Source organism: Falco rusticolus, chromosome 4, assembly GCF_015220075.1.
Source record: "Falco rusticolus isolate bFalRus1 chromosome 4, bFalRus1.pri, whole genome shotgun sequence".
Taxonomy (NCBI): Eukaryota; Metazoa; Chordata; class Aves; order Falconiformes; family Falconidae; genus Falco; species Falco rusticolus.
In genome coordinates, this window is record NC_051190.1 from 96,485,387 (window position 1) to 96,498,314 (window position 12,928).

A 12,928-nucleotide genomic window follows, 5' to 3' on the forward strand; every position below is an offset into this window, starting at 1 on the left:
GCATTTATGCAAAATGATATATTCTGCCGTTCAGCTGCTAGCATTGGTACCTTTATGTGTGGCTACGATAACTTTCAGTTGCAGGATTAAAATGTGTGTATGTGGCATTTATATTTTTTATCAGTTTTATGGCATCTTGGTGTTTGGAAACAGGTATGTGAATGAACATAATTACGCATTTGTATATTTGTAGACTGGGATCTGAGACATTTTAACTCTAGAATTTAATAATAAATTCTTTTTGCAGTTTTATAAATTACTGCCATTTATTTCAAAGTTAGGCTTTGCTGTAAAGTCATGCCTGTGTACATTTGTGCAATGAAGATACTTTTTTGTTTTGAAGTGGATATTGGTGGTGCCCTAAACTAAATGCTTTAAATTTTTTAGCTGAAGAAAGTTCGGTCATTGCTTGTTGCTGGAGCTGCACAGTATGATGGATTTTTCCAGCATTTACGGTTGTTGGATGGTGCTTTCAAGCTGTCAGCCAAGGATCTCAGATCCCAGGTGGTTAGAGAAGCATGCATTACTGTAGCGTAAGTATAGTTTATGTGCATTTGTGTACATTATGCTAGAGTTCAGTATGAGTTTGACTTATAGATGTTTTATTGGTGTTGCAGGATTATCTTGTTGGACTGCTGTACACTATGACTGATAGTGTCAAATCCACATCTGAAGTTGTAGAAAAAAAGAAACATTTCAATAAATTTGTTCTCTTGGGTGATATAGGTGGACAATAATCCTGTAACAGATCGTATGTGAAGAAAAAGTTACCATCATTACAGAGTACTTAGTGCAAGCTAATACAAACTGCCTTAAGTACTACTGTAATACTGGGGGCTGGTTTTGGCAGTGCTTATGCTTGGGTGACTGCCACAGGACTTTACTGTGACTGCTTGTAATAACAAAGCAAGCTACCCTATAGTGGTCTGAACATTGCACATTTTTTAAGGTACTGTCTTTCCTGTCTGATAATTTTAGAAACAGAAATAAGTTCTTCACCCTTATCATAGTGGGGCTCATTAAATTCAAAGACACACGACACACCCACACACCCCCCTCATTATTTTTATTTATAGGGCAGTCTTTCCCACTTCTGTGTTTTCCATGGCTTTGTTTTTCTTCTGGGAAATGTAACCATTAATGTAACCACTGATTTTCAGTTGCCCTTGTGAACAGATATGTCCCAGAGTTCACCCTTGCTATTCTGGTGTCCTGACTGAACAGACCATGAGGACCTGTTGTAGCATACAGCTGTCCCTGCAGGGAAACTGAAGCTTTGAGAAAACAAAGCTAACCTTTCCTAACATGAAGTCAGGAGTAGTGTAAATGTAGTGTGTAAGTGTCCTCACCCAGGCCTAAAAGCATGGAATTTTTCTTGATCCCTAACATGTTAGATATATTTGTGTCATTTGCTGCTGACTACAAATTCTTTTTCTATAGTCTCTCTGTACGGAAGAAGGACTTTTTTGTCACCACTGGACAGTTAAATTACTGTGTGTTGCATGTATTTGTGTATTTGTTAAAATAGAAACCATAACTTCTAATGAACAAGGGGGTCAAGTTTTATGCTTGGCTAATTATGATAAATTCAGTAGTTTTGCATGCATTCAAAAGGAAAAAAAAATCAAATAATTTCCATAAGATTTAGATTTATATACTCTCTAAGTGTTGAAAAGCAGAAATACTACATTTTATGTAGACATGAGAATTCTAGCCTTTCAAATTATGGTATTTGTTTTTCATTACAAAATAACATTATTAGTGTTCAGCCTCTTCAGGTGTCTGCTAAGTAACAAAAATGTTCTACAAATTCTTCAGTTCTAATGAGGCAAGGACTTAGAAATCATGAAATTAAGAAATTCTGTTGTTTGGAAAGATAATCTTTAAAATGTACAGTGAACTTTGTTATAGTAAGACTAAGAAATTAATTTTTGTTAACAAGTTTTATTCCTTCTTCCTGAATAGCCATCTTTCAACTGTTCTGGGAAACAAGTTTGATCATGGCGCTGAAGCTATTGTGCCTACTCTTTTTAATCTGGTTCCCAACAGCGCCAAAGTGATGGCGACTTCTGGGTGCGCAGCCATTAGATTCATTATTCGGGTAGGTGTCTCTCTCTCACTTTGCTTGCTAGGAATATTCAGGTAGTGGCTCTTAGTAGAGATAATAACAATTCTGAAATACAGGATTTTAAATCAGACTTTAATAGAGAAGTAATTTTTCTCACAGATGGACAAATATTAATCATGATTGAAACCAATTGGCAGCATTACCGTAGTAAAGATGGAGGAATAGGTATGAAAAGCAAGTCTTGTTTTCATTATCTTTTTGTAATGTGTTAACTGTAAAAAGGCAAGTGTATTTCAAAGGGTAACTGTCTTTTTAGAAAAGACAGAGCTTAAGCTAGTGTTGTGGTTTAACTCCAGCCAACAACTTAGCACCACGCAGCTGCTCATTCACCCCAGTGGGATGGGAAAGAGAATTGGAGGAGTAAAAATGAGAAGACTCATGGGCTGAGATAATGACAGTTTAATAGGTAGGGCAAAAGCCGTGCACACAAGCAAAACAAAACAAGGAATTAATTCACCACTTCCCATTGGCAGACAGGTGTTCAGCCACCTCCAGGAAAGCCAGGCTTCATCATGTGTAATGTTTACATGGGAAATAAAACACTTACCATTCTGAAAGTTCCTCTCCCCCCCCCCCCCCCCCCCCTTCTTTCTTCTCTGCTTTCTGTGCTGAGCATGATGTCCCATGGTATGGAATATCCATCCCTCTGGCAAGTTCAGGTCAGTTCTCCTGGGTCTGTCCCCTCCCAGTTTCCTAGTTTCTTGTGCCCCTCCAGCCTTTTCACTGGCAGGGCCTGAGAAACTGAGAAATCCTTGACTTAATGTAAACATTACTTAGCAACAACTGAAAACATCAGTATGCTATCAACATTGTTCTCACCCAAACCTGAAACACAGCACTTGCACCAACTGCTAAGAAGAAAATTATCCCAGCTGAAACCAGGACAGATAGTAGTTAAGAAGCTAGTAAGGAATTTTTTTAAAAAAACTCAACCAAACAAAACTATGAATTTTTACAAGAAAACCCCAACATACTAAAAAAATTTGGAACCATGGAGTTAATGTTCAAATGTTGAAGAGGCTGGACATATGTGGATCAGTCACAAAGCAGAAGTTCATGAAAGAAAAGCCTAATACAGGTTTTAATCCTCAGTTTGAAGAACTTTCAAAGCTGAGTCCTTAAAGATAAAGCATTTAGAAGAGAGGAGTGCTGTATACTAGCTGTTTTTTGTCTGTACCTTTAAGCATCTGCTTCTGACTGGTGTCTGAGGCCAGATACTTAGCTAGATTTTTGGAACTTGTACTACTATTTTTGTTTTTCAGATAAAATAGTGGGAGGTTGCCTGTACTTTCTACATTAAGAACTGCATTATTCTTAATGTTAGGCACTTTACTGCTATTCACTGTGATTTCATCCGTGGTTTTAATTTTGTAAGTTGGTGGAAACCTAAGTGGTTTAATCACTCACACCTTTTATTGCCATTCTCATGCATGTTTTGGAATCTGTACTTACTCTGTCTACCCATACCTCTGAGAATATGTTCAGAGACATCTGCATTACCTTTGCCATCAGTATTTGGACTAAAATTCATTGGCATTTTTTCTCCAGACTCTTTCAGTGTACTGTGACATGGCTAGTGGCACAGAGTTGAGAGTGGAGGAACACACACAGGATGATTAAAGTTGTAATTGAAGAGTACCATTTGCAGTAGTATTAGACGAGCTCAGGCATGTAAGAAACAAACCCTGTCTTTTTGTTTACAGTAGCCAAATCAAGCACCAGAAAAGCAACATGAAGTAAAAATTCACTGATTACATTAAATTTGCTTTATTAGTACAGTTCAGTTGGAGACAAGCCTACGCATTGGCTGTAGCTGCCCTGATTTTGTTTAAACTTCCGTTGTTCTTAGCTGTAATTTAACATACTAAGATGGGAGGCATAGAAGCAAGCCTACCCATAGTGCTCAAATACCTAAACAATAAATGGTTTATGCAAGGTGTTCTGACAGAAAATTGAGGTTTTGGTGGAAAAAGAAATAAATATCAGAGTTAAATGAAGTGCACCCCCACATTCCTTTGGACGTTGGTTTTTTGGACTAAATGAGAGTTGGTCAGGGAGTGTGTAATCAGTTGAATATTTAGAGCCGAAGTCGTTAGATCTTTTGGAGTCAGTGTTTTGCTCAAAAACTCCAACCAGAATCCACTGACAGCCAGTTCACATCCTGTTTGGTGCTTCAGTATCTAATTGCTGTGAGGGTGAGTCTGTGTAAAAAGTGGGAGGCTGTATTGTACCAGTGATCTTGAAGAGCTTCGTGTCATCTTTGTTCCCTTACTGGATTTAATCTTTCTTCTCCAGATAGTTCTTATACTGTAGTCTGTTTTCTCTTTCTTGACTCTTAGTAAATCAGGAAACCAATTAAAAAAAAGGTGTGTGTGTGTCATGGTGAGATGGTATGATGATGGCGGAAGCTTTTCCAGAGGGGTGTGGGTGGGATTCAGGTTGGGCAATCAAGTTGCAAGGCAGGCTGGGAGGAAACATGTATCATTACAGCTTCAAAGGGATAATAAGTGAAATGTGCAGTCTTAAAGCCGAATGAAAGCAAGCCCGAGGCTTTGATTCCTTTGCAAAACATTTTCTACAAATTACGACATCAGTAGCTCCAGAGACTTGGAACATACAGATTTCTCCATCTGTAAAAACATTTTATTCTTTCCCCTGATATTGCTTATTGTTCCCTTTCTGACAGTCATGTGCCACTTTTCAATTGAAAGCTGTGCAAAACACAAAGAAAACCCCTAAAACCTGTTTAAAAGTGTTATCAGTATGAACAAATGCAACTGTTAGGCTCTTCCAGATTTGTTGATTAATTCCCTCCTAATTCTGAAGTTAGCAATACTCTGACAGCTGAAAATGATCTCTCTGCTTTTGTGGTGATCTGTGTGCTTATATCCTGCAACAATAACCTAACGAGAAAGTATGATACATGAGATACTAAGAATTACTCAGTATTGTACTTCTAAAGCAGTGTTTTATAGCCTACAGTTTCACACTATTGGGGACTGTTTTAGAAGTTATCTTACATATTTAATCAAGAAAGGAATAAAGAAATGAACTGAAAATGGATTTTTTGAAGCATGTTACTCTTACTTAGAATTAATTTGTTAATACTTTGTATCTACAATTAGTTACGATAAGTAGAAGTAAGGCTGATTTAATTCTGAATTAAGTATTGCATTTGGATTTAATGTAGTTTACCTTATCCATTTTAAATGTTCAAGAGTAAAAGTTCAAGAGTTTTCTTTTCCCATGAGAACGTTAGGTGTTTCCATATCGATTATATACATAAGCTTGCTTATATTATGTCAAAGCTTTTATTATTTTATTGACATATTTTGCATTAAAAGGAATTTTGTCTTTGTAGCACTAATTGTATTGAACCCTAAAAGAATACCCATAGTTTCAAACTGATTCAGTTTTTTCTCTGTAACTCTGATTTTTAAGACTGCTATGTCTATTGCTTTTTTTTTTCTGTGGCAAAACTAAAATAACATTAGCTTACAACTCCTTTGAGAAGACAGTTACATTTGAGCCTTCATATATGACTTCTGACAGCTAAATACTGCATATCGTCATGTGATTGTTGATGACACTGGAAAAAAATACACTTAAACAATTGGCATGGTAGTAGCAGTCTCTTATTTAATAGTATTCTCCATTTAAGTAAGTGTTGTAAATGTTTGCAGTTTATGTTGCTAATTCTGTTTGACTTAATTAGTACAGTACAAATTCAGGAATGCTTTTGTCATTAACTGCTTTGTCTTTTTTTTCTTTTTTTTAGCATACTCATGTGCCACGACTCATACCTTTAATAACAAGCAACTGTACCTCAAAATCAGTTGCAGTTAGAAGGTGAGTACATTATGAATAGAAAATTATTAAAGCTGTTGGTTTTGTAAATATGGTGCTCATGTTGAAAATAAACAGATATGAAGACTTATGGCAGTTAACTCTGAATACACAAAACTGTGTTATCCAGTAAACAACAAAAATTAACTTCAGCGAAGTTACATTAGGTGACGTTGAGGAATGGTACTCTCTGCCATACTGGGGGATGTACACTGTATCCTTCAGTAGAATTTATTCTAATTTAAAATGTTCCTAACACTTGTTTGAAAAAAGTACCCTCTGATTTAAGACCAGAAGGGGGGGAGAGGGAACCAACTGTAGCTGAATCTTTTGCTTGGTCTGATGAGAACAAACACCACAGGTGTTGCGAGGCATTGGGAGAGCATGAAACAGATACAGATGTCCTAGCAAAGAACCAGCCTGAGCCTGTTAGTGACTGTTACTAGGCCTGTCAGGTCTGGCCCTGAGGATAGTGCTCTTGTCGAAGCACTACAGCATCGTGTGTGCAGTGTGTGCCAGCACCTTGCTCTCCTGATGCCAGGAGGACTTCACATTTTGTGCAGTGCAGTTTCAACGTGTGGAGCTAGGCTGTCTGATGCTGTGCCCAAAATAATGAACCTACCATGCTGGGGACTGTGGGATTGCGACAGTGACTGCTACCTCAGATCGGACATGGTGGATCAATCTTTTGTCATGTTAAACAACAGAGGCGCACCTTCAGCATGTTGCTTCTTCCAAGAACGTGATACTTTAACATTTGGGTTGGCTTTCTACAAAATTGGTTTCTGACAAGAGTGTCATTGTCTGCACAAAATCTCATGGAAGGACTTGATGATGTTTCTGGACCCATGCTAGTCTTTTAAGTGGCATATCTATGTGTATGCAAGAAATAGCTTGAGTATCTAATCTATTTGCTCTGAGTCAGAGCTGGTTTTGCCTCCAAAGCAGGTATTAACTCATGTTAAACTGACCTGTCATAACTTCTGGTTTGACTGGAAAACAATTCACAGGGCTTCAGTGTCTCCACTTACCACAGCTTTGCTGAGGAACATCAGACAGTAGGTGGCTTTGGTCCTGCAGTTGATGATTCAGAGACTGTCAGTGAAGGTGGCCAAAACTGCATTGTTTTCACACTGACTTCATTCCTTTGGAAAGACAAACTAGATTGGTTATAATAGTGCAAAGTGTTTCAGGGTTTCTTGCCATGCCTTGTAAGTGTCCAAAGGATTTGGGTAGAATAAAAATTAAATCTGCCCCTCTAGATCAGGTCAAAGATGCAACATAAGCAGAAAAAGTGGTTCCAGGCAACAGAGTCCACTACCTTTTTGAAGACTTATCTGCATCTTCCTAATTTGTGTCACTTTGATTTGTTTATCAGGATCTAGCTACAGAAGATGTATTATAAAATACGCCTTTTGCTAATGGCTGTCTACTGAATTGTCAAGAATTCAGAATTAATAATGAATGCAGTTACATAATGTTGTACAATACCAGCAGATCTTTAGGATTGCTTTCTTTACGCAGAGCCTTCTGCTAACAATCTCCTGTTTTCTTTGATGCTACATACTCAGTAGTGACAGGTGAAAGGATGGGAATTGTGTTTGTGACAAGTGCACTGCTATGGGAATATTATGTTGTGACTCAACAGCTGAATTTTTAAAGTATTGATTTTTTTTATATTAAGATTTTATACTTTGTACAATTTTTAAACTAATGAATTTTGTCTGCTGTTTTGGGGCTAACTAATATAGCATGTGTAATAATACGACTTGAGCAACAGATGGTTAATTGAACCACATGTATTTTTTTAAAGTTCAGAGTTAGTTAGCGTGCATGTTTACTTATGTTCTATACAGAATATTTTAATTTTGCAATATGGCAACCAATGTCCTTATTTGACAGATACATGTACTTTTATTTTATGTATTTGTTTTCCTCTGGGGAAAGAATAAAGTTACTGTTTATTTTGCAAACACATGAGAGAAATGAATATTAACTATAACTCTTCTGTCTTTTTAGACGCTCCTTTGAGTTCTTAGACTTGCTGTTGCAAGAGTGGCAAACACATTCGTTGGAAAGGTATGGGCCAGTATATTTTTCCCCAAGAATAAACTGCTGATGAGTTTTACGACAGAAATCTTTTCATTAAAGCATTCAGTTGGATTTTGTTCAGTGTTGGCCAGCCTTTCCAGCATAGACAACCTTTCTAGCACAGCAGGGCATGTGGCTTGTTAGGTGCCAGTGAGAAGGAGAGCTGTGTGTTCCAGCCCTGACTTTGTGTTGGTTCCTTTCTTTACCCTCTGCCTCTTCTTCTGTATCATGAGCAATGTGCACCGTGCTTGCAGAGTTTCACTTAAGTCATGTGTGCTGTGTGGCAGAGATGCACAGTTAAGCATCTGTCTTTTGTCCTGAAAGGATGATACTCACCATAAAAGAGGGCAAGTGGGATTAGGCTGGAGGGCTGTTTCTAGTATTAAGATCACACTGTAGCTTCTCCAGCAGACAGGAAAATAATACATGCATCGGCTCTGCAGAATGTGTATTCGAAGAATGGAGTAAGAGCAAAGGGATTAAGGGGCCTCCAGAGAAGACTCTGAAGAGCTTCACGGTCATCCAGCTCCACAGTTACCTTTCAACCCCTGAAGGTGCTCCTGAGAAAGGGAGCAATGGGGACATCATGATTTATATCAGAGTGTCTATGTGTATATTTTAAAAAGACAAAAAAATCCCCGATGTCCCCCCTCCCCAGCCAAACCCCAAAACTTCAAACATGTCTTGAATTAAAATCTGTTCATCATCACAATTTTTGGTTGTTCTGCTGGGTGTTTTGCTGTTCTTGCGAGCATCTGTTGAGATTTAAAACTCATAGGCCAAAAGCGTTCAGAGGTGAATTTCCAGGAAAGTGGATTTACCAATCTTAACTTTTTAAATTTTCTTACTATTAATATAGTAGGGGAAATGGTTTTTCTATTTGAGGAAAGTAGGTGTCTTAAAAAAGATATTAAAAAAATAACTTTTAAATGTGATATATGTATGTCTGAAAAGCAGATTATAATTCTTTTAGATTGAAGGAGGAAGCTTACCTAAACCTTTAACAGATGGTGCAATTGTCATCAGTATGCTTAAGTGTTTGTTTACTTGATATCTTAGAAAGCATATCTCAGCTGTTTTTTACTCAGAGAAATGTTAGTTGAAGTGTAAAACTTTACTACTTTGAATTTGGAGTAGCAAAATAGCATGAAGAATGTCTGTCTTCTAGGCATGCAGCTGTCTTGGTTGAAACGATCAAGAAAGGCATTCATGATGCTGATGCAGAAGCAAGAGTGGAGGCAAGAAAGTGAGTTTTGACTACATTTTGCTCTGAAAAATTGAATGTTTTACATGAGTGATAGAAGGCGTATCGGAGGTGGGTGACTTCAACTATGGCTGAAGAAGAGGACGCAGGTTAAAATTTGATGCTTCTGTTCTGAGTTCTGAATTAATGCCTGGTTTCTTTTGCAAAAGACAATCTGAAAGTTGAAACAGTTAATACTGTTGTGCAGCAATTGACGATTCTACTGAAATGGGAGTCATAAAGATTGATACTGCTGCAGAATCATCCCCCTCCCTTAATTAAGTCATTAAAAAAATGCAGTGCTTTGACTGGTGATTAGGCCAGAAGAGAATTTTTCTTGATTCCACACAGAATTGGTATGTGAATGTGAGAACTTCAGAGGATAGACTTAAGTTATTTTGAAAAGATTAATTCAGCCAATGTAACTGGTTTCTTTTATGATTTGATAAGTATTGTATATGTTGCATATTTTCAGTCTGAGTTCATTGCCTTCCATTCGCTGATTCGTTCTGTAATCTTTACTTCCTGACTTTGAAGAAAATACTGAGCAATTACATGTGGTTATTCTCTTATTTTGCAGGGCTTACCTGGGTCTCAGAAATCATTTTCCTAGTGAAGCTGAGACTCTGTACAATTCTCTTGAGCCACCCTATCAAAGAAGCCTCCAGACCTACTTGAAGAATTCTGGCAGTATAGCATCTCTCCCTCAGTCAGACAGGTCATCTTCCAGCTCACAGGAGAGCCTCAAGTAAGGATTGCTTAACTGTTTCTGAGCCTATAAAAAAACAGAAACTGTTTCTCAAAAGCAAATGAGCCAGACTTCTGTGGTGTACATAAAGGCTGCAGTTGTATTTTGTCACTTCTTACTAAATAAAGTCTTTTACTCTGTTTTCCTATATGACAGTATTACCCCGGCAAGGTGAAAAATGAAGACAAGTCATTAACTGGATTTTAGCAGGCTGTTCTTATTCATTATTTATTCCTTAAAAGCCTCTGTTATGCCAAAATATCTTCAAGGTTCACATATTGGTGTCCAGCATTCTGGTGCAATTAATTAAATCCAGGAAAGAAATAATGGTGTTACTCCTTTTTTTATCTCTTTTCACTGGGAAGTATGAGACACACTGACACTGAGATTCATTCAGGTTGGAGATGCCTTTTTTTTTCCTCTGCTGTCTTCACAGTATTGAATATCTATTAGCAGTATTTTGCAGCTGTGCTAATTACTAGAGGGTGGGTCTGTGCTGCAGTCTGTGGTGTATTAAGATGTATAGACAATCCTGAGTTGAATAAATTAAAATTCACTTAGGTACCAGTAGCAAAAGAAATCTACTGGCTTTTTAGCAGAAATGTAAAATAGTAATAGAAGATTTTTTTTTTCCCCCTTTACATTCTAGACAGCTTCCTCAAAGTGTTTAAACCTGTTAACATTTCAATTCAGATGCTTCATTTCCAAAGCCAGAGAACTTGTCTGCTCACTTTTGACTTGAAAGCAGAGACTGCTTCCAGCATACTGGAAGTTAACTTTTTTTTGTTGTTCTTTTGACTGCTGTCTTAAATACCAGAAGCTTAGCTTATCTTTCCTATGGTACTTGTAATTATAAAAAAACATTTTAAAAATAATTGTAATGTAGGCTATTGCTAACATTTCATTTTCCACAAACAAATGTTTATTCAAAGATTAATTACTCGTGTTTAAATTAATCTATATTCCCTGTCTGAAAATCAAAGTGCTGTTAATGAGTTACTAGTAATGAAATGTTAAAAACTAAATTACAGAGACGTTATAATCTTAAGTTACTCTTAAAGCCTCAAGTGTTACTTCCTGTATTGCAAGATATGCAAGTACTACAGTACAGAAAGGAAGGAGTAAAAAAGAGATCATGATATTCCAAACTAAGTAATTTTTAATTGATTTTTCGCTTATTTTGCCTGTAGATGCATGTTATTTTCCCTGTGTTACCCAAAACTGTATTTCTGGCTATTAATGTAGATGCTGAATTCTCCCTGTGGAGATTAACCTAAGTAATATGGGTATGATTTTCCTAAAAGTCTGATCCTCCATGATTTTCAACGCTCTGAGCTTAGAGCTCTAACAGATCATTCATTGATCAAAAATGGTATTAAGGAGGATAATGGAATGAGGGAAACATGGTGACTTGTGCCTACCTATATGAAACCGCTTAAGTGAAATGTCAGTTGAAATAGATTGTGACAGTTGTCTGGGCCTTCTGTTCGGAGCAGTCTGTAAGGTCAGGATGCACCCAGGAGTCCTGCCTCAGCCTCCTTGACTGACTTGCAGCAAAATACCTCCAGAACACTAGTTTGTAACGTCAGAAAGGCAGGTATCATTCATAATAAGCTGCAAATACATGTTCTCATGTGAGGAGTTAGGTCTAACAGTGCTGGCCTCTCTGTTGTCATTGAGCACCTGAGCTAATAACTTAGATAAATGCACACACAGTATGAGGCGAGGCATCTCTTTTCTCTGATTTTTGGTTTGAAATCAGAAGCAGATTATTTTTACTAAAGCTGAGACTCTAGACTCAAGCTGTAATTTGAGCTAACTATTTCAGCAAATACAAACCTTCCCAGTCAGTTAAATACTTAGATGGGTAGATGGGAATAAATGAATAAAATTCCATGCTTTCTGCTACTAGTCTCTTGCTTTTCCCTGGTCCCTCTGACTGCATTTTACCCTTCTGAACCAGGCAGAAGGAAGGGCTCACAGTTAAACTTGAGTAGACAAAAATATTTCACTTCACCAATTACTCATTTTTGCAGCAACAGTAAAGGGAAATTGAAAGAAAACGAAGTGGAGAAGGCGTGGGATTCTTCTCCTTACATAAATTGTGGGAGCCTTTAACATTCAAACAGAGGAAATACACTCAAGCTGCTGGGAAGTTCCAGCAATTTTCTTCTTAATTTTAACTCAGTTCATGGAAGATGCAGGACTGGAAGAGGCTTATGAGTTGTACACCTGTTTTCCTTGTTACTGCAGACACCACTTCACATAATTTCTTTCAGAAATGGAGGCCTGCTGGTTTTGTCTGGTGGCTGGTTTAAGATGAGCTGTGTAGTTAAAACCTTGTACTCACCACTTTAAATGTTCCGTGACCATGTCTGGAATACCTGAACTTTGTGTTAGCAATGTGTCCCTATCAGCAATCAAAGGATTAATGCTTTGTGATGAAGATGCAATTTTATAAAATATAACAGATGATTGTGTTTTCCTTATCATTCCATATTTAATGTGTTCATCTAAGATTGAAGGGGAGAAAAGAACAGAACACTTTTTCTCTTCTTTATTGTTCGTGTTGGATCTGATACATGAGGCTTACTTACCAGGTTTATTGACTTCTTTTTTCAGTCGGCCTCTATCATCTAAATGGTCTGCAGCCAGCCCAGCAAGCCTTGCAGGCAGAGGTAAGGGGGTTGCAGTGCAGTGCATGGTGATTGTTCTTCATGTTCTTTGAATAAAAAGTTTTAAATGCAGCTTAAAATTTTACTGTCTTAAGCATGTACCCTTAAATAATGATATGTGTCACTACAAATGGCACCTGGAGCCAAGATTGCCTCATACTCGCTTCACATTTTGTCTTGTTTTAGTTGTTGCAAGT

At 37.4% G+C, this 12,928-nt stretch overlaps 1 protein-coding gene across 29 annotated transcripts in view; it reads left to right on the forward strand.

The window, feature by feature from the left end:
- Positions 1-12,928, forward strand: part of CLASP2 (cytoplasmic linker associated protein 2) — a 146,587-nt gene that overhangs the window by 78,981 nt on the left and 54,678 nt on the right. For all 29 annotated transcript variants that reach the window (XM_037387049.1, XM_037387048.1, XM_037387054.1 and 26 more), the window contains 7 exons: positions 388-533; positions 1,966-2,101; positions 5,907-5,977; positions 7,994-8,053; positions 9,234-9,311; positions 9,889-10,056; positions 12,679-12,734. In XM_037387049.1, the coding sequence (XP_037242946.1) occupies positions 388-533; positions 1,966-2,101; positions 5,907-5,977; positions 7,994-8,053; positions 9,234-9,311; positions 9,889-10,056; positions 12,679-12,734 (715 nt within the window). The remainder of the gene's footprint in view (positions 1-387; positions 534-1,965; positions 2,102-5,906; positions 5,978-7,993; positions 8,054-9,233; positions 9,312-9,888; positions 10,057-12,678; positions 12,735-12,928) is intronic.